The 25,523-nt window shown below is 36.4% G+C and overlaps 3 protein-coding genes and 1 non-coding gene across 4 annotated transcripts; 2 read left to right on the top strand and 2 right to left on the bottom strand.

The window, feature by feature from the left end:
- Window positions 1–6: 6 nt before the first annotated feature.
- Window positions 7–2,281, top strand: LOC122062600. Its single transcript, XM_042626229.1, has 2 exons — window positions 7–745; window positions 852–2,281. Exons 1-2 carry the CDS (start codon window positions 8–10, stop codon window positions 2,121–2,123), a joined length of 2,010 nt encoding a protein of 669 aa, XP_042482163.1. The 5' UTR covers window position 7; the 3' UTR covers window positions 2,124–2,281.
- Window positions 2,282–4,544: 2,263 nt separating this feature from the next.
- Window positions 4,545–9,675, top strand: LOC122062601 (alpha-galactosidase-like). The gene is made up of 12 exons (XM_042626230.1): window positions 4,545–4,701; window positions 5,143–5,296; window positions 5,448–5,705; window positions 6,337–6,511; window positions 6,608–6,669; window positions 6,771–6,934; window positions 7,045–7,142; window positions 7,987–8,045; window positions 8,156–8,290; window positions 8,381–8,537; window positions 8,639–8,689; window positions 9,247–9,675. Exons 1-12 carry the CDS (start codon window positions 4,652–4,654, stop codon window positions 9,465–9,467), a joined length of 1,584 nt encoding a protein of 527 aa, XP_042482164.1. The 5' UTR covers window positions 4,545–4,651; the 3' UTR covers window positions 9,468–9,675.
- A 6,688-nt stretch (window positions 9,676–16,363) lies between these two features.
- Window positions 16,364–16,436, bottom strand: TRNAR-CCG. The gene has a single exon. It is a non-coding gene; the product is annotated as a tRNA-Arg (tRNA).
- A 516-nt stretch (window positions 16,437–16,952) lies between these two features.
- LOC122062587 (patellin-4-like) lies at window positions 16,953–19,422 on the bottom strand. The gene is made up of 4 exons (XM_042626217.1): window positions 18,062–19,422; window positions 17,742–17,866; window positions 17,508–17,652; window positions 16,953–17,410 (listed from the first exon to the last, which is right to left on the bottom strand). Exons 1-4 carry the CDS (start codon window positions 19,295–19,297, stop codon window positions 17,162–17,164), a joined length of 1,755 nt encoding a protein of 584 aa, XP_042482151.1. The 5' UTR covers window positions 19,298–19,422; the 3' UTR covers window positions 16,953–17,161.
- Between the last annotated feature and the right edge of the window lie 6,101 nt (window positions 19,423–25,523).

Raw genomic sequence — 25,523 nt, 5'->3', positions numbered from 1 at the left:
TGACTTGATGGATACACAAATAGAAGAACTCCCAGACAGCATTTCCAGGATGAGCTCTCTCAAAGAGCTTATTCTCGATTCGTGCCGTTCATTCAAGAAGTTGCCTGAGTCCATTGGTGATCTAAAATCTCTAGTCAAGCTTGACTTGAGGCATACACAAATAGAAGAACTCCCAGACAGCATTTCCAGGATGAGTTCTCTCAAAGAGCTTATTCTTCTTTATTGCGAATCACTCAAGAAATTGGGCGATGGTGTTGGAGTATTAGAGAAGCTTGAGAAATTAGATTTGACAGGTTGTACTGAACTAGTGAAGCTACCAAGATCAATGGGAGGAATGAGATGTTTAGATAGCATTAACCTGAATAAAATGAAAATTACTAAATTTCCTGATGATTTTTCAATGCCCCCAAATTTAGTGGAGCTGGAAATCAATTCGCTGAGGAGGCTTGAATCCTTCCAAGTCGATATGTCACCCTTGAAAACCTTGAAGAAATTAAATATTCATGAATGCGAGAAGTTGGAATACCTCCCGGAGCTTCCTTCAAGTTTAGTTGAACTTTGTTGTAAAAATTGTGTTTCATTGGTACGACTTCCAGATTTGTCAAAGCTGAAAAATTTGACAACAGTAAAGCTTATGAATTGCGAAAAGCTAGAGGAGATTCCAGGCCTTGAGGGAATAGAATCGTTGGAAGACATGTATGTACAAGGCAGTTATAACTTGACACATACTCCAAAGAAGATACAGGTATGTTTTCTCCTAAAATTAATTGGACCTATTAAAAACTATTAATTATTAATTTAATACTTTGATTATTGACGGCTCGGGTTTCTTTTTTCCTGATTATTTGCAGGGAACGCTTTTACCATTCAACAGGTCACTGGAACTTTGTTATAATTATTCCTTGACTGCCAATGATGGGATCGATAATAATGGGTTAATTCTTTGCCTTGTTTTGGAATTCTCCTGCTCCCTCTACTACGATCTCACGTTGGAAGAGTTTGATAATCTATCGGACATAACTATAGATGTTTCCGCTTGTATCCACAAAAAAGATAAAAAAATCAGGTGTTTTCATAGTCTCAGAATTAAGGATATCGAGTATTCAACTGAGCGAGATACAATCTACATTCACCGTTTCAAAGGCTTTGATTGGTTTGGGATTCCGTTGCAAGAAAAAGATGCCATTGAGATTTTAGATATCAGTACATACAACAACGCCACTGTGAAATTCTGTAAGGTATTGTTCAAGAACAGGGAACCTGACCAGAAAATCCCTAATTGGAGTGCCTCGATGGTAGCAAATTTATTCAATTGGTCGTACGTGTACGACGATGGTGGAGCAGTGACATTAAATTATTGGCCCCACTTGCAAGATTTCTTGAGTTGTATGGGATTTGACCCTGTTTCTGAAGTAGTGGGGAACGAAGAAGTGATTCAGAGTCTTCAAGACAACGATGATGAGGCATCAAGTCCTCGTTCTCTAAGACTGAGCTTAGCATGCTGGCCACGAGAGGAGGTTGAAGGATCAAATTATGTTCCTAAAGAAAAAGAGGAGAAAGAGGAAGTGTTAACGAGGGCTACAAGAAACTACAAGGACGAGGAGGCATCATCATGTTCATACCTTCTTACCCTGGCTTTAACAACATCGTCATCACCACCACCACCACCACCATCACCATGTGTAGTATTGGCATCTCCCTCTGACAATGACAATGACAATACCGAAGAAGAAAAGGAGAGGAATAACATTTTCCATACAGTAGATTTCTTGAGTTGTTTAGATTCTGTTTTTCATGTAATGGTGAAAGATGGAGAGATGTTGAGGCCTAGCAAGAGACCTCGTCTTCCTGATCTCAATGATGATGAAGCAACGGGTCCTTCTCTTAGCCTGGCTTTGAATAGCGAGGTTAATCACCCAACAAATGATGAACAAACATGCAATGCTACTGCTGTAATGGTGGAAGATGGAGAGATGTTAAGGCCTAGCAAGAGACCTCGTCTTCCTAATCACAACGATGATGAGGCAACGGGTCCTTCTTTTAGCTTGGCTTTGAATAGTGAGGTTAATCACCCGACAAATGATGAACAAGCAAGCACTGCTACTAGAAATGGCTCCGATTAACCTCGAACTCTATATTGGTCGATTTGATGATTCCTAGAAATGGCTACGGAGGATTCATTTTTCTAGCAATATGTTACTGGTATGAACACCAAGCACAACCAAGTCAGTTGAATGAGAATCTTCTTACATTCTAATCTAACCTTTCTATGGGATCCTTGTTGCAGCAACCAACTACTTCCCCGACAAGATCATGGGGTGGTGCCTTTCTTCAACTGAAATATTCTCTGTTGGATCAGGATCAACTTAATATGTAATAACTCAAATGTCCTTGCAAAAGCCAACACTGACATCAGGTAATGACCTCACACTTATCCTCTTAGAGGCATATGTTTGGGCTGGTTCTTTAATTTACGGTTTCTTTTCAGCCTAAAATCATCAATAAAACAAGTTTTACAGTAAAATAATAATTTTCATTATTTGTTTTCTAAGATGGAAATTTTTGATGGATGTAAAATTTTACTTCATATTTATCAGTAAAATTTTCCTTGTTTAAATGTTCACGACTCGTAACTCATTTTTTCGAGTTTTCAAACTTCGTTGGTAAGACATAAGAATAAATCAGTACTTTGGGTACTGCATATTACTTGCATTTCAAGTTTCAACCTATGATTTTTGTTTTAAATTAAAAATAAAAATTCAAAATTGGACATTTAGATTTGGCCTTTGATTGGGCTTTGGGTATAGTACTAGGCTTGTCAATGGATTATATGTATTTTTTTTTTTTTGTTAACCAATGGATTATATGTATTTATGAATGGCTTTTTCAGTTTTAACAACTAATATGACAGAAAAATTTATCAGAAAAAAAAAAATCAATATAACTTTAATTAGTGTTGAGTGGAAATATATATAACCTTTCTAGCTTATCATATTAACTTGTGAATAGGCTTACTTTATGTTGAAACAACTTAATTTATAAACCATAGTTGATTATTATCATTATTATTTTGTTAAATCCACAGTTTAATTACCGTAAAAAAGAAGAGAAATAGTATATTGCATGACCCACTCAGGATGCACCCATTTTGTTATGCCCCAATTATTTTCTTGAACAGCTCACCAAAAAAAGCATTCTGGATTTTGTAGATATTCTAATAACATCCCCAAGGTTCACAAATCAAGTTTCAACATCAAATAGAAAAATTAACTTTAGTGCTACTAAATGGGTGCATCTTAGTACTTGGATTATTAAGTGTATTCATGCTAATATAATCTAATTTTACTCAGCTCAATTAAGCCTTCGCTCTGTTAAATGTGGCTAGCTACAAGATCTTGTTTGCCATTCTGGACTATTTAAAGCCACCTTTGTCACCTTACCTGCAAATTAGGGGTGGCGGGGCAAAACATGTAAGTGGGTAAAAAGATACTAATTACCAGCTCTACAGATGTATGTGTGTGGAATCCATAAGCCCCAAGGAGAGTTGGACTCATAAGCCAGCCAATATTTGTATTCGTTAGGTTTGATTTGGGTCAGATTTGGGCCCAAGTTCAACTCATACCAGCCCAAACTCAGCCTAAATAAATATTGGTCCACATCAGGTAAATAAGCTGCCGGTGGCCTATTCATATTTCATATCCCTCCGATGAGCTAATAACTTTTTGAAAATTTTAGGAGAAAGTTTTTTTCTACCTTGTGGGAGATTCACCACATGATCTTAGGGTTCATAAACAACTATAAAGTTTTAGTATATTTTCTAAAATACTCTCCCGATAGCCTCCCATGCAAGTATGAAGTCCCACAATCAAGAGATTCCCCTACACTGGCTTAAGGAAAATTCGGTGGAAAAATATATCTTCCATATTTTAGGTAAATTGGTCATAACATAGTGAGCTACCCCTCAATATAACTGGCCACCCCCTTAAAATCTAAGGGGCAATGATTACAAGTTTACAACACCTATCAGGCAGCTAAATTACCCAATCAAATAAAAAAGAACAATGAGTCATATAACTGTGGATCCAGATTCTCTCCAGCGCGCATCCAATAGCTGGAAAGCACTTGAGATGCATATCAATACAATGAGCAAGATAACTACTAAAATAGTAAAACACCTTTCTGTTCGTAGAATTGTTTCTGCAGGTTATCCATGGGTGTTGCTATGATTAACTAAATTCAAATAACATAGAAAACATATGTGTCGCCACTTGATTATCCGGATAAGATGTGATATGATAATCTTTTTCTCATTTTAAGTACGTTTTGATTTACTTTTGCAAGAGATTCACATATTCAAGGAAGGAACATTTAATTGGGTATAATTTGGATTGATTGGCCATCACTTAATGAGGAAAAAATCTCATTACATCCCTTATTTAGTTCTTTCTCAATGGTAATGTTAAGCATTCTTTCTTTAATACTTATATGGATATATGGATATATAATTTTCCCCCTAAATCCATAATTGCCTACCAAAAATGGTTAAAAATTAGATAACGATAGAGCTATTGAGAAACAGTTGAGGCTATTTATTTTGCCTTTCTCATCCTCATCGTTTGTCTGAGGAGCTAGCTGACACAGTCATAGAACCATGAGATTCTTCTTTTTCATCTCCCTCTTATTTTTTGGTCTTCTTCTAAGGTATGCCATCTTATCCACTGTTTCTCTTTTCTCTTTTCTCTTGATTATCAGTATTATAACCATGAAGTTTAAGTGATTCACTGAACTTTTTTTTGTAGGCAATCAATGGGTTTCAAACCATTTCTGATTCTACTTAGTTCCATAGGATTAGGAGTTGAAGCTCTCATTTTATGAAATTATTAACAAAATGGACTTAAATTTGCATTTTATGTAAATATATGGACTTAAGGATAGCATATAAGAAATAGTTTTACTAGTATCTGAATATCATATTCTATTATTCAGACAAATCAAATGTCATGTTTTGTTATACAAAACTATTAAGAAACCATCCCGATACTCTGATAGAATTATTGTTTTTATTTTTTGGTTCTTTGTTCCTTGTGTTGAATGGGTTCCTAGAGAATATGATAAGAGCTGAGTTTATCAATTACATTACAGGGAACTATCTGAAGCTTTGCCAGCAGGACAAGATGCAGACACCCCTCCAAGAGGCTGGAACTCATATGACTCCTTTTCTTGGATCATATCAGAAGAAGACTTCCTAAGAAATGCAGAAATCATCTCTCACAGTCTACTTGCTCATGGATATAAGGTTTGAGACTTTAAAATTATAATATCTACACAAAATAAAGTAACTGAAACGATTGTTATATTACTCCATCAACAATTAATATCATAATTTAAACTTTTACTGACACTTTTAAAACTTCTCTTTTTTCTTCTGGTCCCTCCCTATTTTGTAGTATGTTGTGGTTGATTTCCTCTGGTATAGAAGGAATGTAGATGGTTCTTCAGTAGATTCAGCTGGATATGATGTGATAGATGAATGGGGGAGAGTGATCCCTGATCCAGACAGATGGCCTTCGTCTAAGGGTGGTAAAGGGTTTTCTGAAGTAGCCAAGAAAGCTCATGCCATGGGTTTGAAGTTTGGGATTCATGTCATGAGGGGAATAAGTACACAGGCAGTCAATGCAAATACACCAATCTTGGACATCACAAAGGTCTTGTTCTTCTTCCCTATCATACAATTTCATTCTCTTTCTTCTTTCCTTTGGGTATTAAATGATGCCATATTCTTCAAAATTAGGGTTGTTTTAAACTTCACTCATGCCTGGTGAATTGTAAACTCAAAAGTAGAACCCAGTTGCAGAAAACCTGGAAAGGATGCTGTTTAAGCATGTTACAGGGCACTGTCCTTAAGCAGTATTTAACCCCCTGGCAAATCAACAAATCTTTGCCACAAGAACCACACCCCCCCACCCCCCCAATCCCCTTGCCATTCCCCTGCCCTGCCCTGTAAAGTCTTATTAAATTTATCTTCCACTTGCAATGTGGAGTAAAATAAAGACCAAAGAGAAGTCCCAAACTAGTAAAAGAAATTCATTTTGAAACTGTGAAAGAAAAAGAATGGCTTCAAAGTTTATAAGGGTCCAATTATTCAAACATCAATAGGTAACAAGGTTAACTAATCATATGGTGCTTCAATAGTTAGTTACAATAGGATAAGCCATTATTTCTTGAACACACCAAAAGGGAAAGGAAGATTCAACTAATTAATGAACTTGGCATTTTGATTCTAGAACTCAATTGGAACTAACTGTTTGGACCTTCATTTGCATGTGTTCCTGTTAGGGAGGTCCTTACGAGGAGTCTGGTAAACAATTTAATGCTCATGATATAGGACGTGGAGACAGGGCTTGTTCTTGGATGTCACAGTGTTTCACGCTTGTAGATACCAATTCAGGAGCTGGAAAAGCCTTTTTGAGGTCATTATATCACCAGTATGCGGCATGGGGCGTGGATTTTGGTAAAATTTAATTGCATCCATTTGACAAGTCTTTGTTTTAATGATCTTGATCAGTGTAAATGAAAAGGGCTATAAATTTTTATTTTTTTTTGGCAGTAAAGCATGACTGCATTTTTGGTGATGACTTGGATGTAGATGAGATAAGAACTGTGTCAGAGGTGAATTCTAACAATCCTATTCTACTGAACTTGTTAGTTCTGTACCAGTTTAGACTATTCTCATCTGAAGGAGACTGAATTAGTCTAATTATTAATTGCAGATCTTGAGGGAGCTTGACCGCCCCATCGTGTATTCCATCTCTCCCGGAACCCATGCAACACCTGCCATGGCCAAGAATGTAAATAATTTCGTGAATATGTATAGGATAACTGCAGATGATTGGGATAAGTGGGAAGACGTAGCGGGACATTTCAGTGTATCAAGGTAAACTGTGTTCTTCAAATATTTTTGTATTGATCATTCAGTAGTCTTAGGTCCATACATTAGTTCTGTGCTTGTGAGCTTTCCAATGCACAGGTGAACTTTTGTAACAGGGACTTTGCTAATGGTGGCATGATAGGAGCCAGTGGTTTGCAGGGGAAGTCATGGCCTGACTTAGATATGCTACCACTGGGGCAGCTTACTGATCCAGGTGAGACTTGGGTATAAAGCTTTAGCTTATAACTTCTGAGATTTACCATCACTCACAATTAGCGAAAGCCAAACAAAAAGAGAAGTGGGAAGAATCAAAGTAAACACATATATAAACAGATTTAAGTGGTTTGGCCTTTTAACTTATGTCCATGGGGCATAATTGATTTTCTTCTTCATTATGAGAAGATCAGAGGTTGGACTAGCAAACGGCTCATGTTTCAGGCCAAAACCATAGCATTGAACTCTTTTACCTCTTCCATTCCCCTTCTTTCTCAATTATGTAGAAACAGACTTTTTGAGATTAGTCTGATATGCCTTATTATTTATGTCGTTTCCACTTTCCAATTCAAACCATCACATAGTTACCCTGAACGTACTCCACAATGGTTGGATTTGAACATTATCCAATATATAGGATAAAGATACCTTTCGACAAGTTTTCATTGAATGCTGACCTGCTGAGTAAGATTAACTGTCTTTCCCTGTTAAAGAAGATGAGAAAAGAGCATATAACAACAAAATGTAAACAAAGGACACAATTAAAATGAATCTTAAGAAAAACTCACTTGTCAATCTTTTCTTTTCATAAGCAAAGTTCTGGCCAAGGTTTGCTTTGCTATATGTGCATATCCATATACAAGAACCATCTTAAAGATATAATGAACTATCTTATTTCTACTTCTTCCCTTTTCTTTCTAATTTTCTAATATTTTTTCCGGAAAAAAAAACGCACTTAATATTCGGGTTTAGCTTGCAATTTTTTATAATTGAGTTTTCAAGGCAGATACCTTGATGAAACAAAAACTAAAATTCAATTAATCATTTTTTTTTTTTTATACTAGGTGCCAAAGAAGGGCCACATAGACTATCCAATCTTAGTTTAGATGAGCAAAGAACTCAGGTATGTGGGTGAGATCTATAATGATCTAGTTCCTGACATCCTTTCAAGTTGTGGGTGTTGTAGAATTCAATTTTTCTTGGGGGGAGGTGACTAAAATTTCTTTGGTACAGATGACTCTATGGTCTATGGCCAAATCACCTCTCATGTTTGGGGGTGATGCAAGGGAAATTGATATGAGCACATACAGTCTCATCACAAATCCTGTATTATTGGAAATAAATTCTTTTAGCACAAACAATATGGAGGTACAATATCCACCTTTTGATCTTATTAGTTCTTTCCAAAAGAATTTAGTAGGAAATTCATAATGGAATAACTATGTTTTGTAATTTCAGTTTCCTTACATCTCTGGCTCAAAAGTTCAAAGTGGAAAAGGGGTTCACACCAAACAATCTAGAAGCCTAAAGGATGAAACCATATTGGATACAGGTGTTTTAGTTCCAACTAGCTGCATGGATCAGAATTCTCACCTATGTGCATCAGTGAAGACAGGTAAACATCATATACTTCCAGGGGTTTATTTTTTTCCCCTGCATCTATGATAACAAGTTTTGGTTATTATTTCCAAAATATATAATTGATTTTCTGTGCAGATCATGTTTCAACCAGTGAGGCTCTTTCTTGGATTGCAACTGGAAGAAAAGGTTTGATTATTATTTTTTTTTTTTCTGTTTATTATCAAGAAAAATAGGGTGGATGGAAGTGAAAGAAAATCAAATATGTTTTCTAATTGGTGTTTGGTTATGTTAAGTACAAGAAAGTTAAAAGAGTTGGTGGGACCCATTGATTATCCAACTCAAAAACTTAAGCTCTTTGGGTGGCAATATGTATAACCTATTTAATGTGCTAATGGTTCTGATACCATGCTGAATTATCCAACTCGATCAAAAGTTTAAACTAGTAGGTGGAGAAGCCCGACAAAGTCCCAGAGTTTTCCAATGTAGGATTATTCCCAACACTCCCCTTTCACTTGTTGCCCCTCTTTGGGTTGATAGTACATATGACTAGTGTGATTGTATGTGAATTTATCATTCACTTAACAAGCTTGGTACGCGAGAATTGCAGAAAGTGCTAAACCCATTGAACAAAATTATTTCAATAACCAAACACATCTAAAAGGTTGATACTGGTTTTATTTTCCATATTGGAACTAGATGAACCTATGATTTCTTATCTTATTGTTGATGTCTTGATTTTGTAGGAGAGGTATATCTTGCCTTCTTCAACCTAAGCCCTGACAGAATGGTCATGTCTACAAACATCACGGATTTTACTATGAAGCTTCCTGGTAGAGACTGGAGCAAAGCTTCATGTAGATACCAAGAAGTATTCAGTGAGAAAGATAATGCAATAGTAAACAAAGCAATATCACAAGAGATTGAAACCCATTCTTGTGCTTTATTTGTATTGGATTGTAATTAGATTGAATTGAGTTGAGTTTAACCAGCTTTTAATAGTTGATTAGACTGAGTCTTTGTTCATCTAGTTCAGGCAATCTAGCAATGCGGTTGGTGTCATTTGGTTAACCATGACAAGATATTCTAGAGAGGAGAAGAATACTTTCATTTTTCTATATTTAGCTATATGCATGAGTCTTGCTCCGTTGCATATGTGGCAATTTGGCACTCAATACCTGTCCCTTTTACTTTTAGAAATGTCTTTCTGTGTACTCTAAATGGTAATGGTTGGGACAAATGTTAAGCATTTCCCACACATGCAACGTATCCAGACTCTATGCCTAAAGATCTTTTTGTTGGGGTTGAAAGCAACATTTTGCTTATGATATGAGCAATATATGTAGCACATAAACCTATATATGCATCGACGACATTTTATGCGACACATCAAAATGTATATGCAAAATAATGTGCACAAGAAATAAAATATGCACACACGCATGAGATATGAAATTTGCGTCGTTCAGAAAAACTCTCTACATCCATGGAATATATCGAAACTTCTATTAATATCAAGAGTAGAATACAATCTTTGTAATTTAATTCTCAAGAACGAGCCCTTTGTGTACATTTGAGGTCATATATTTAGTCAAATAAGGCCCTGAACAAAATTGGGTGCAATCCCAACATTCATTTGGTCACATGTAGAATTGTCGGCAAAAGTTAGATATCTTCATATGGTCTTAGCTAAGTGGTAGTGGAACCTTATGAATGGAGTCTTCTAACCCTCCTAGAAAGTCTTGTACAATGAGCTAATAGTGGTGCTGTTAATTTGTGTTCCTTTAAGAGCTTTCAGTTCCATATTGTTAAAACAGAGAGAAAGAGGGGGGAGGGGGGGGAGGGGGAGGGGGTGGGAGAGAGAGAGAGAGAGAGAGAGAGAGGAGGAGGAGGAGGCAATGTTTAAGCACTTCAGTTGATACAACCTACATGCACGGTAAGGTATAATTTTTCACGATGGCTATGTTTGGTTGTAAGGAGAATTAAAGGGAAGGGAAGTGAAATTTTCATACTTAAAAAAGAAATATATGTAATCATTACCCATGTGACTTTAACATTAACTTTAAATCATTTCATATTTGGTTATAAAATTTCACTTTACTTTGCATCTAAAACCCTTTGCTATAATATGTAAAATAAAAATTACAAGTAAAATATATCATTACTAAATATGATTAAAAAGTAAGTAATTTATACAATCAAATGAGGTAATGATTATAAACATTTCTTTTTAAGGTATGAAAATTTCACTTCCCTACCCTTTAAATTTCCATTGCAACCAAACAAAACCTATGTTATTTAGTCAATGATCTCTATCCTATTATATAGAGAATCAAGGACAATTGGTCATACAAGGAAAGAGGATAATAGTGATATTCATTGCAACTGGGATTCGTAACCCTTTATCAATCACCAACATTACCAGTGGGCGGAATGCGAGCTGGCGAGAGAGTTGCCATGTTTATAGGGACAGAATCTTTGATCTTTATCCTTTGCAAATCACCAATCTGCTGGGCTGAACGTGAGCTGGTGAGAGGGTTGCCATGTTTGCAAAGACATAATCTTTGATCTTTATCCTTTCCAATCACCAATATTGTTGCTGGGCTGAACGTGAACTGGTGAGAGAGTTGCCATGTTTGGTAGGATAGAAATCTTTGATCTTATTTATCATTTCACCGTTGTGTTGGACATGACTAAGGATGTGAATTTGAAACCGAAATCAAACCAAGCTATTTAATAAATGATTCAGCTCTGGTTTCAATTTTTAGACCAATAAATTAAATGGTTTGGTTCGGTTTTAACCGTTTAAGCCATGATTTGAAACCGAATTAACACTGTCAAAACCAAACTGTTTACACCGTCAAAATTGACCTGTTTAAACCGTATATGAGTTACTAAAATAATGAGTTTCATGTAGATAAAACAAGATGACTTTAATTTAGGAAAAAAGAAAGGACCATAGAGGTTGTCCAACAAAATATTCAATATTATCCTCCTTTTTTTTTTTTTTTTTATCCCGAATATTATTTGGGACCCGGGGAAGCCCCTAAGATATTATTAATAAAATAGAAAAAGAATACAAGGGAGGACATAACCCGCCTTACCCCAACCCCACAAACAGAAGCACTCGCACTCTCAAAGAACAACCAAAAGACCCAATCGAAACAAAAAATTACATTCTAAATATTGGCCACCCAGCTTTATCTTCCCTAATGATCTAGCTGAAGCCTCTAGGAAGAATTTTGTCACCAAGAAAAATTGAATCCTTAGTTGAAGCACGTGTCAAGTTCGTCGACCAATCAACCACTCTATTACTCTCTCAAAAAGAGAAAGAAATTCAAGTTCAAAGAGAGTCACAAAGAGCCATAACCTCCTAAAACCAATACCAACAACTCCATAGATCACAATATTTATTAGATGTTGAGTTCACAATCAAAATAGAATCAGAACTAATAGAAAAATCTGAGAAACTCTAATCCATACATAACCTTAAACCATCCCTCAAAGCACGCAGCTCGGTCACGGAATTAGAACAAACACCATAGAAACTAGAGAAAGCCGCAACGACAGTGCCATCTTTATTTCTGATGAGACCTCCTCCACAAATACCAAGATTTCCTTTGCTAGCACCATCTACATTTAACTTGACTGATATCGTAGGGAGAAGCCAGAACGTGGGAATTGGAGCTCTTTGCCTCGACATGGGAGGATTAATATTAAAAACCTGCAAAAATAATATTCTCTCTCATAGACGGGGACTTACTAAACTTAGATGGAAGAGGGATCTCATGCACCCATCTTTTCAGCCTTTCTATGATCAATCCAGACGTGCGAGTATCCTCTCCATGTCTTCAATTGTTCCTTTCTTGCCACAATTCCCATACTATTAGCAATGACAATAAGCCTTTTATAAATGCATAAGCACCCTTAAGCCCAGCCTTGGATTGCCAAAATAAAATTCTACTCCTGATGTCATGGGTTGGAATTAAATCTACATCAAATAATCTTCCAAAATAATCTCAAACCTTTGTCGCCATCCCACCCGACATCAAGTAATGAGTGGACGATTCTCTCTAAGGGCTCCTGCAATAAAGACACTTGGAAACCAAAGGAATACCAATATTCATTAGCGAATCATCTGTTGGGATCTTACCATTGAGAACTTTCCAAGAGAAGAAACCGATCTTAGATGGAAGAGAGTGATTCCACAACCATTTAGAATACAAGACTGTATTAAAATGAGCGCGAACCACACTCCAAGCTGACTTGGTAAAGAAATTACTATTTGAAGATGGCATCCACACCAATCGGTCCTCTCTGGCCGATAATTTGACATTGCAAACTAGAAAATTATCCCTAATATCTTGTGAATCAATTATATCCAGCACATCCTGATTCCAAACACCTTCAGCATTAATTACCACATTTACTCGGGTATTTAGGTTTAGATGCAACGCACCGTCCGCAAAATCAATAATTAGGCCCACACCCAACCAATTATCCAACCAAAAATTCACTTCGCCCCCGACCAACTAACCATTTGGATTTCGATTAAACAAGATCTTTTAAGGCCAAAGCTTTTCTCTAAGATCTCGATCCCACTACTTTGGAGTTGGCTAACTCAATATGCTCACCTTTTAAAAACTTGGCCCTAAACAAAGAGCTCCATTGTGAATTCTCTGACATGATATGTCACAGCCTCTTAAGCCACATGGATAAATTGACACATTCCAGGAGACGGATGCCAAGGCCACCCTCCTCAATAGGCCTACAAATCTTCTACCAATTAACCCAATGGTGATACTTACCATGATCCATTGAACCCCATAGAAAATCTGAGTAGATTCTCTGGAATCTTATCATAACCGATTTAGGAACATCTAAACATGAAAAAATATGGATTGGCATAGAAGCAATGACATGTTTAAGAAAGATCAATTTTCCTCCAGACGAGAGAAGCTTTCCTTTCCAACCAGCCACTTTATTACTAACTTTAGCAAGCAATTCATCAAAAAAACTTACTTTCAACCTTCTAGAGTAGGGAGGAGCACCCAAGTAAGTAATAGGCAAGGGTTTTTTCATGAAGCTAGTGACATCGCCCACCATTTTCACATGAACCTCCGTAGCTTTTGAACCAATAATAAAACAGCTTTTTTGACGATTCACTAATTGCCCAAAGAAGCTTTCATATTTACTAATAAAACTCATGATTTGCTTTAGAGAGGTTTTCAATCCTCTAGTGAAAATGATAGTATCATCTGTAAATAAATTGTGAGATATTCCCGGGCATCCTCTCGGGAGATGAAAATAAAGTTGTACAACCTTCTTTAAAGAGCGTCGTCAGACCCCTGCTAAGAACTTCTTCTGCCAAAATGAATAGGCTAGGCGATAAAAGATCCCCTTGCCTAAGCTCCCTAGATGATTTAAAATAGCCATACAGGCCTCCATCCATGACGACTGAAAACCAACAATTCTCCAGCGATATCCTGATTAAATCAATCCAACGGGAAGAGAAACCAAACTTAGTGAGCACTTGATACAGGAAACTCCACTCTAGCTGATTCATAGGCCTTGGCCATATCAAGTTTCAAAATCAAATTGTTGCCCCTTGCTTTTTTATTAATATCCTGCGCTACTTCCTGCACAAGCACAATGTTATCATGAATGTATCTGCCACAAACAAAAGCTCCTTGTTCTTCATAAATCAATAAAGGAAGAACAATGGACAATCTAGTTGAAATAATTTAGCAAGGATTTTATAAAAAAAGTTGCAAAGACTTATTGGCCTGAAGTCTGACATAAACTTAGGACAATGCTTCTTCGGGATGAGGATGAGATAAGATGTATAACTCCTAGGCAAAAAACCCCCAGTGAATAAATCCTTGACAGCTGCTAGAGTGTCCTAGCACACTACATCCCAATAGGAAGTGAAAAAAATACCAAAAAAACCATCAGGGCCAAGAGCACTCTCTTTAGAAAGGTAAAAAACCGCCTCTTTCACCTCTTCCATGGATGGAACAAGGAGGAGATTTATATTAACATCATCAGATATTAGCGTGGGAATAAAGTCCAATAAGCCCTCATCCTGAAGACTAGGTTGAGATGAAAAAATGCTCGAGAAATGTTGCACTGCCTTAGCTTTCACCTCCTCTACTCCAGTGATCCAAACCCCTTCATTTTATTCAATTTTCTACTCCTATTATGTAGTTAAGTAATTAAAACCTTGTCCCTTCAATGCCTCATTGCTCATTAAATTTGATACAAGATTGAAGTTTTTATCAACGAAGGCAAATTTCAATAGGCATGCGAATAAACCAACAAACTGGGTACAAACCATTTAGAAACTGTATAGATTAAACCACGATCAAAACCATGTAAAACAAAAAAATTGACACCGTTTAAAAACCATGAAACCGGAACCATTTATTAAACGATTCTGGATTCCGAAAGTGCAATTGTTTAGTAAATAGTTCGATTTTGGTTTCGGCTAAACAAATGTGAACCTAATCAAACTGTATGGTATACACTGAAACTGAACCAATTAAAAGCTTTAAACATGAGCTGGTGATGAGGTGGCTATATTTGCAAAGTTGGAAACCATATCTCTGTGAACAATATCTTTGGGAGTTGACAATGAGTGAATGTCACTTACACATATAAATGAAGTATTTTTTTAGCTTTTTGTTGGGTTTATATTTTTTTTTTGCTAAAGAGGGAAATTATTTTTTTTCCTTCCATTGTAAAAGGATCATCGACAATTTTCAGCATCGTATAGGACATCAAGCACCTATCTTCTTTTTTTGTTTTTCTTGAGCCATGTACATTTCTTCATATTTTCAAGGAAATTAACGGCGCAGTCGACTCCTTTGGACTGAAAGACCACATCTTGTGCGAGTTGGACGGATTGACCTATTTTCACTCCTTGGCTATTTAAGTTGAGTAATCTTTTGTGCTTCTCTTGCTTTAATATATGATACTTTATCTATATCCACAATTCCACATATAAGAAGAGGCAATTTAAGAAACTTTTAGGTAAATAAAAGGAAAATATATATTAAGGTTTGATTAATTTATTAATTCAAATTTAAAGATATATTTCACCCAAAAAAAAAAAATTAAAGATATAAAAATATGGGACATCATAGGACCAATATCCACAGAGATCGAATCCCATACCCGAACCTAAGTTTTTAATCCTGGTTAATTATGGTCTTAGATGTAATTAATGCTTGTTATTAGCTTTATTTCTTCCACAATTGGAAGTTGTTCACATTAATGAATCATTTAGCACCCAAAAGTTACTAAGAACAACCAAACAAGCCTTGGGACCTGAAAACGTCTTACATTAGTGGTAATAAGATCCTGATCAATCAATTTAGTGCCCTGGCCTGAGATAGAGTAGTGCTATATTATTATTGGGGTGTCAATACCTAAATCGAACCAATAAAATTATCTCAGACAGAGTCGAAGGCTTATTGGGTGACTTTGGTTCTGTATATTATAACCCCCTAAACAAACCGAATCACACCGCATTGGAAACCGATTGGACCTGAAAGTAAACCAGAATGAACTCAAAAACTGGACCGAAATCGAAATCAAACATGTAAGAAACCAAAAATAGCCCAAAACTCATTTAAAAAAGAAATCATATTTTGCATAGTTTTGTATAGAAATCAAACGAAAAACCAAAACAACAATACAAGAAATAAAACCAAATCACACCAAAATTTCTTTATTGATTCGGATTCAATTTCACCATTCCTACACCAAACCGATTCAACCGTTGACACCCCTAGCTATCTATGGCGATGTACCGGAGCAAAATCAAAGCAAAAAATATTCCAAAAGCATCATCAGAATTGGCGATCGCGATGGGACTCGAACCCACAATCTCCCGCTCCGGAGGCGAGCGCCTTATCCATTAGGCCACGCGATCACCTGTTTTGTTATTTAAGTTATAATAACTACTTGTAAACAGTTCCAATTCTGAATTTGTGCGACCAATCAGTATTTGGGTCGTTTCCATCACCAAACAGTTGGAGCTAACAAGTCTGTTAATTGGATTGTTGGGGTTGGGAAATGGGAACATGACTATACTGGATTTTTATATTTTTTAAATAATTTAGAAGGGATCTTTGTGTTACACATCTCTCTCCACTCCCTCCTCTCTTCTCTGATCTGTACCCCTGGCTGCATGTGAATTCCTCTCTCCACTCCCTCTTCTCTCTCCTCTGATCTGTACAGCCAAAGGAGTCAAATTATATCTGTTGTGGGTTGATAAATTCAACAATGGGGCCTAAGAAATCAGTAACTTAAAAACAGGATATTCATTCATGTCTTCCTTTTTAAAGCTTGGCGTTCTTCATGGCTTCCTTTGTTTTATCATAATTCTTATTTAATAAAAAAATTTGCAGCCAAATGATATCAGAAACTTGACAAAATTCTAACTATATGTAATAATAACTAGAAATATCTCAAATTAATCATATCTTTAAAAACAAGAAACTCTCAAAAGCTGCAAACCAAATAAATGAAATCATAGGATACACTAATCCTGCTAAAAAGAATGAAGTTTCTTTACTATTAGTCTCACCCACTCAACCTAAATTGTAAAAGAATGTAAAGAACAAACAAATGTAATTAGATACATAACTATATCTCTCAACAGCTCTTCTGGGTCTTGAATCGGTACAGTACTCTCTTCTTGTATGAAGAATTCTCAATGGTGAGAACAATTTTCCCAGGTTCATTATTCCTGAAGGAGTTGCGAAGTGGTTCTTCATTAGCAGAGATCTTTTTCTGTTTCTGAATGATGACGGTGTAAGATCGCTCGTCTTCTGGGATAAATTCCTCCTTGTAGTTAACCTCCCAACCCAACACAGACAGGTCCCAGAGACTAGTGGTTCCAACCTGTTTATATCAGTGTTAGCACAGGAATAAATGAAGTACTAAATGGTAGAAACAAAAACAGGGGCTTTATTACAACAATTTCCTTTCTAATGGGTACCTCTGGTACAGGGATTTCAACAGTTTCTGTTCCTCCACTCTTGACAAGGAGATCAGAGACGCTTCCATCTTCAATGGAGAACTCAGAATCATTTTCACGTTTCAGCCCACCATACTGGATAGGGATATTCTCAGCAGGAATGTACCTGAAAATAAAGAATGGAATCATCTCTCTCATTAGCTTCCATTGGAACCTCAATAGGATGATCCGGATCAGAGAAGTAGAATTACTTACTTGAGAAGGGTTTCAGCGACCTTGGATGCGCGAGCAAAGACAAACTTGCTCTTGGTTCTTTGGGTTAAGAAAGGAGATATTAGAGCATTGAATGCATAGTACCAGAAAGGCACATTGATGAAGATCTGTAACCAAGCATATGAAAAATTAAACCACCATTGCATTTAGAATCAAGATATGCTATAAAAACTATTCATAAAGAAAGAGAACCCAAACTTGGGTTCTCTCTAATTACTAAAAAAACCTGAACTTTCATGCAACCTTAATGAAAAGGGAAATCGTTTAAAAAAAGTAGGGAAAGGCTAGGCAGAGATTCTTACATTTCTTGCTACAAATTCAGGATAGTTATCTTGGAGAAGCCCAACAGCTTGCTTAGTAGCAATCCTAAGCTCCTTCTTTGAGATTCCAGGGGAGTTCTTGAGGTCGGTGATTTGAAGCAGGGAAGAGATACCATCAGGCTTGAAATCAAGTTTCTGAATGCCCTTCTCCATCAACTGGAACCTCCATCTCAAGAACTGATTGCGCTTCTGCTCGGTTCCAAATGTCTTCTGGTAAAGCTCCTCATTCTGAAAGACACCATAAATGTTGTAGCATACAGGGTGTCCTTCACGATCAACACCATTCATATAGGCCACTGCGTTCAGATCCAAACCCAAATCCTCATCCAATATCGAATCGATGTTGAGTTCCTTCCTCCATTGAAGGGTGTTCTTCAACATCACAAAGGCATCATTGACCTTGAAATCTTGAGCCCTCAAGAACTTCAAGAGGATCACATCAGTGCCTTCTGCGCCTTTGCTTGGCAAGAGAGGGATTCCCCAAAGGGAGATGTCCTTGTTTACTTCGACCTCTTTTTCTTCAGTACCCACATCAGATTTCTTCTCTTCCTCTTCTTCTTGGGCCGGTTTCTCCTTGTCAGCCTCTGCTTCTGTTACAGTTTTCTCCTTTTCTGGAGCTTCTTCTTTTGCAGGTTCCTCTTTTGCTTCACTTTCTCCTTGCACAGGTTTCTCCTCTTTCTTCTCTTCCTGCTTAGCTTCCTCCTTTTCCTCTGCAGGTTTCTCTGTCTCCTCATAATCCTCTACGGGCTTCTCCTCCTCTTTCTTCTCTTCCCTCTTAGCTTCTTCTTCTGCAGGTTTCTCCTCCTCTTTGCTCTCTTCTACGGGTTTCTCGTCCGCTTTCTTCTCTTCCTTCTTGGGTTCCTCCTTCTTAAAGAACTTGTTCTTGAGGATTGCTTCTTCAAGCTTCGATCTCAGCTCGATCAACGCCTTCTTCTCATGCTCCTTCAAATCAGAGAGGAAATTGCTCTCCTCCCTGAATGAAGAATTCTTTGAAATCACAGCAACAGCATCTTCAGCTCCAGCTTTGGTTTCGGCTTCTATTTTCTTCTCCTCTGCTTCTTCTGTTTTGGATTCATCCCCCTTCTTTGCATTAACTTCTCCATCTGCAACTTTGACGGTCTCAACAGCTACGACAGGGGATGTCTTCTCCACAACCTTAGTGGTCTCTGCTGGTTGAGAAACAGGAATTTCTGCCACTGTAGTCTCCTCAGCAGTCATGGTTGATGGATTTTTTTATCAAAATGAGATATTTTCTTGAGAAGGAAACGATTATGAAAGGGAGAGAAGAAACACAGAAGCTCACCTCTGTTTCCTCTCTCCTCCTGGGGTTTGTGAACTGAGGAAGAGAGAGGCCGGCTTTAATGGTTATATATATCTGTGAGATTGGGTTTAAAAAGTTGGAAAAATTCAAAAACCCACCAACAAACCCATCAACGGTCACTGATCTGGAGCCACCGCATAGGAGCCGTTGGGATTCTCTCGCAAGGTTTCTGCTAGGTTGGAAGGCACGCAAATGTGGGCCCATTATCTATTTTTAGCCCTTGCAAAGATTTCCGTCTCAAACAGCTAGATTTCTCACTCTCTCATCAAATGATTTTTGAGTTTCTCTCTAAATTTATCATATTATGAGAAATTGAAATCACCAATGGGCTTCCTTAATGGGCTTGGTATTTTGAATCGGAAAGCTTAAAAACAACTTAATTAAAAAATCGATAAAACTTGGGGTTCGTTTGATTTTGTTTCCAGGAATATGTTTTTCCATTTTTATATACTCAGAAATAGAAAAACATCCCTAAAACCATTTGATTTTCTGTTTCATTGTAGTTTGTATTTCGAAATAGAAATAGAAATTTATGCTTATTTCTATGTCTAGAAACAGGAATGGAGAAATAAGTCAAACCTATTATTCTGCTCATAGAAACAAGTGGGAGGAACAAAAATTATGAAAACCTGGATACTTCACTCTAGTTACCCCATGCCCAACCCATTGTTGAAAATTCTCTTTATCTAGAAGCGGCGACTCCAACCTAATTGTGCGAAACTCACAGTTCTGAACTGCCTTTATCCTTCTGAAGCTCATCTCCACAAAACAAACGTGAAACTCTAATGGCCTGCCTTCACTCGTGTTTTGAACCCGACTACACTGTTGAAAAACGTTTCGAAAAACAAAAAAGTAAAATACCTTTTCCCAATTCAAAAAACCCTTTTTTGACATAGTAACAAAAAAAAAAAAAAAAATCAGTTTTGTTTTTTCTTGACATAGAAATAGTAGAAAAAAAATCAAACGAACCCTTATTTTTAAAACTAATTAGTAATTAGGCTGAAGTTCAAAGAGCTCATTATAGGTTTTATATGTGATTTTGTGCTTCAATAGGCTTGGGCTTGGGCTTAGCCCATATTCTCAGTCTCCAAACTTGGCTCTTTTTGAGAAACCCTTCAAATTGATCAATTTCTCACGAATAATTGTTAAATGCCTAGTGTGGGATGTGAAGGTGGTTCGTGGGAAAGCGTGCTGTTCCTCCCATGGCTGTAGGGAGTAGGGACCCACTACCTCCATGTTTGGGGAATACTGGTTTTGGTGGACCCACTTCGTTGTCTTCTCGTCTTTAACGATGTCCCAAGAGCTGCTTTCCAGTGGTACTTTAATGGGTTCGAATCTTTTTCCCACCTAATAGGCCGACACTTGTTGCTCTCTCATTGGATGACAGCGTGGATGCCAGCATGGATCCGTGACTTTAGGGTTACTTGATTAGTTGGCTAAGCGGCTAGCACATGGTGGTTGATGACGTCTCACAGAAGTCCCACATTCAAAGAAGTATTCAATGTATTGGTCTCGACGCTCGGCCGATACGATATTCGATACTGATCCTGATTGCCGTGTATCGGACAGGGAACCGGAATATGTATTTTTTTCGCAATTATATGCTGGATCATGATACTAAATATTGGTATCAAATTGGCCAGGAATCGATATCAACAAAGGCCGCTATTCTCCACGTGGGCAGAAACATTTGAAATTAGGTATGGTAGCACAAAAATTGTTTAAAACAATGGACAACTTATAACTATCAACTGCAAGATTTAAATGGCAACCAAATTTGAGTTGTACTTGGCATTCATTCTCAGAATAGATTCTAGATTTAGAATGCATTCTAAAATTCCTGATTTATATTTTATTTGTTTGCTTTAAAAATGCATCTTAAAGCCATAATTTATTCTAGGAATATTAACCAGAAATCGCTTGGTGCATAAGTAGTTTCCACATCCTTTTAACATTGATTAAATTTCAAGAAAAAACAATGTTTTCACACGATATAATAAAAATTCAAATAATTGTTGAAAAATTCAATATAAATTTGCAACACTATTGTACCATAAATCTGACATGTGATTATTGAAGGGTATTTTATGTTGAGACTTGGATAGATCTCACCTTTAAAAGTTAGTCATTAAGGATAAGGGGTGTTCATGTCGTTATAAGTATTCATGGTATGATACCTTTTACTGTAATTGAGGTACAATTCGTCCTTAGAAAAGTTAATCATTAAGAAGAGGATGTCCGCCAAGTCCTTCTGATATTTTTCTTAGACCATTCACATTTTTCTTAGACTATTCACATTTCTGACATGTGATTATTGTTGCTTTTGACTTTTAAGTAATAAGATTCATCTTCGTGTACCGACCTACTCAACAATTTCCCTTTTCTTTTTGGGAAAGCCTACTCATATTTCATTAGATAAGTATCAGAGTAATAATAGAAATACATAAAATAAAAATGAGGGGGAAATTGCATTGACTTTTATTAAAATTTTTTATTAGTCAACAGTGAAGCATAAAACCAATGCTACATGATCAGTCATCACAGAAAAAACAATATTAATTATGTGGTGCTTCGTTGGTAACCAGGTTCATTATTATATACATTGTTTCATATTTTATGTGACTTATTTAATTGAAGATTATATTAAAATATTGATTATATGAGGAATTACATATAATATTAATATTAGCCTTGACCAAATCTAGTGTGGACTGGAAAGTAACATGCAAACATCCAATTGGTGACCAACACATCAAAATGCTGAGCAGAATAAAGAAAAATAGGTGGCAATGGCCCGGTTGGGTCGGTTGCAAAAGGCCCAACCATGTAGCACCAATACTAATCCAGATTTCATCTTAAACTGCATTTGAATGTTACTCATTTGGGTGGTCACTGCATTAATGCGTAGATTAATAAGAGGTCATGCGGAAGCATCTTCTGTGCTTATTATTAAAAAAAAAACCATCAGAATTCTTTACGGGGCTTATTAATAAATGATCTGAAAGCAAAAGTGATCATAGAAACCAGCCTCATTACAGTAAAAAGTTTCAATAACAAATTCATCATGAAAAAAATATATATAATTTATATTTTTCTTTATGGTATGAAAAGTCAACAAATACATTTGTATAACCACGAGAAAGAAAATGGTCGATATTATTTTTCACATATAACCATTTACTTTCCATCTGGATTCTATAGATAATCAACAACCATCCGAAAGTTAAATTCTCTCTTAGAAGTTTAACTTTGCTCCATCTAAATAGAACTTATAATTTTTGTTGAACTTGTATAGTTAAAGCATTTAATTTTTTTTTTCTTTATAGGATAATTTATAACCCCACCCCCTAGAGAATGCTACAATATAAGACCATCTCTTCTGTTTCACCAAATTAAACTCAGACATCTTACCATTAGTCATTGTTAAGGAATATACCATATATGCTGATGTCAGTAATTATATTTTATTTTAAATACCAAAATACCCTTATTAAATATGAAGTACCTAAAATACCCTTTTAAACTTTTGCCCCAAATCTATCCCAACATCTTCACAAATGTCAATCCCTAGTCGGGATTAGAGCAGCCATTGGAGCAGATCTAAACAAACTCTAAATATGAGATGCAGTTTTTAGGAATTCTTCTCAACTTAGTTTTCAACGTCTCCAACCATGACAATCTCAACAGCTATCTCACGTCCATTATAGAAATTTGGTTGACCGTCTGGTTCTGATCTCATCACTGGAGGATTCAGTCCATCCAATCGTAGACTATCTTTGCTAAGGTTCATCCCTTTAGGTTTCTCCATCAACTTGTCACCAAGCGAAAAAGACCGGAGCTCCGTCATTACCAATGCCGGCTGGACAATCGCTCCCTTCGGAATAAATCTCCGAAAAAATCCATCCTTGCCGGTACCTGAACCGCTGCGAAATTCTCGATGGAATATTACTTTGGCTGGATTAGGAGGGATTAATAGTTGTTCAAACAACTAAGAAGAAAAGGGAGAATATGCCATAGTATTGAAGAAGAAGAGGACTTAAAAAACAGAAAATAAAGCCTTATTGCACCATTATTGCTAGTACCTGAACCGTTGTGAAATTCTTGATGAGTCGTTGTTTCTTATCCTGACGGTAGGGGGTCTGAGTCTATTTGCCGGCGACGGAACTACTAGTACTCGGCTAGAACTCGTCTGAACTCGTCTGAACCCTTGGTCGTAGGTATAGAGAGAAGGAGAGAAAATGATAAAGATAATGAAATGGTAAAAGGGTAAAGAGTGGTATTTTTGGGATAATGAAAATGGGTAATTTATCAGTGTTTTACTCATAAGGGCAAATCGTCATTTCATAACATTCCTTAACAGACTAACGGTAGAGGGTCTGAGTATAATTTGGTGAAACAGAGGAGATGGTCTTATAATTGTAACATTCTCCAGGGGTGACGCTGTAAATTACCTTTCTTTATATTATATTTTCATTTCCATCCAAATGAGGTTACATATTTTTTTATTTCCATCCAAATAGAGTCTTCATTTCCTCATGCACTATGAGTGTTTCAAGGAACTTAGCCCTTAACAGCATAGGGGTTCTCTTTCATTTACAATCAAACCCATGAATCCAACCTACTAATATATAATCAAGGAGACATCAATCATTAGTATATCAAAACTATTAATATTTAAATTTAATGATAATAACTTCTTAGATATGAGGACCTATCGTAAACTATTAATGAAAATCTTGTTCATGAATCAAGTGATAGTAGTTCATTGAAGATATTCATGTGATCCAACTCAATATACATATGTATGCAGTCACATTTGTGTCTTGCAATAGCATTCATTCATAATAACACATAGTGTGATGATCATATGAATAGAATGCCCAATCTTGTCCTTAGCCCCGAAAAACTTTTAGGTTAAAACCTAAAAAACTACAATTATGCATAAAATTATAAAAATTAATTAAATTTAAATATTATACTATAGATTTAATTGAAACAGTCGTTCCAACTGGTGGGGGAGATATGCAAAGTGAAGAAATTAGTTAAGAAAATTTTAATGAATTTGATACCTATGGGATAAAGAAAATAGGCGGTTCAAATCAAGTTAAATGAAAATATTACACAGTAAGATTAGGGGATGAATAGAAAACCTGAAAACCAATTGAGGATAAAAATATTAATACTGGGGCAAACTTGCAAAAACGCTCTACAAATTTACCAGAACATTGAGCATTGGATTCGATTCTCCTCAGCATAGAATTCACCCATCTCTTCTTGGCAAGCATATGAGAGAGAGAAAGAGAGAGAGGGATGTTTTGTTTAAGGGAGCTAGTTTTATTAAATAGAGAAAAATGGAATACAAAGATTAGGACTGAACGCACCCAAACTAGTAAACACACAAGAATCGGAACGCACCTTCGGTATTACCATTAGTAGGAAGAACCCCAACTCTCGAAGTAACTAATCACCTATAAAATCTGAATCTAGGCCTACACAGAGCATACTGTTGAACCTCACCAAGCAAGTGAATTGGAAGAGTGACATTTGAAGATGATGACCCAGATTTAACTGCTTCTTTGGCCGAAAATTCGGCAATGGGATTCGCTTCCTTGTGGCAATGGGAATAAGTAATTATATATATGGAGAAAAGAACGCTACAAGTCTCATGATCTTGTGCCCAAACATTAAATGAGGCAAAATGACAATCCTATCCCTCAGCAAATATGAGTGCAACTCAGACCAACACAACATCCCATTGAAATTCGAGCTGCAATTTTATTTTGCTCAACCCAATCCATGGGCTACAGTACAATCTAAATTCATCACTGAGTTCCAACCCCCAAGCCAACCCAAATTGCCTCTTAATTTGAAGAAAATTAGAATAGTTTTTTTGTTTTTATTTTTATTTATTTATTTTGGTATAGACTTTCTTTTCATTAAAAAAACCCGTAAATGTTAGATTACAAGGTTCTATCAACCACAGAGTGGGATTTGACTAAACTGTCGTACCGTCACCAACTATGCCTTTATATCAACAGCGTAAATCTCCCTCGGAATATACTAGAAATTGCATTAAAAAAGCCATACGAGACCACATTTTTTATTAATCATTAAAACATATAT

Source organism: Macadamia integrifolia, unplaced genomic scaffold (assembly GCF_013358625.1).
Source record: "Macadamia integrifolia cultivar HAES 741 unplaced genomic scaffold, SCU_Mint_v3 scaffold108, whole genome shotgun sequence".
Taxonomy (NCBI): domain Eukaryota; kingdom Viridiplantae; phylum Streptophyta; class Magnoliopsida; order Proteales; family Proteaceae; genus Macadamia; species Macadamia integrifolia.
Note: the sequence above shows the minus strand (reverse complement) of the source record. Positions and strands in the feature narration are given on the sequence as shown.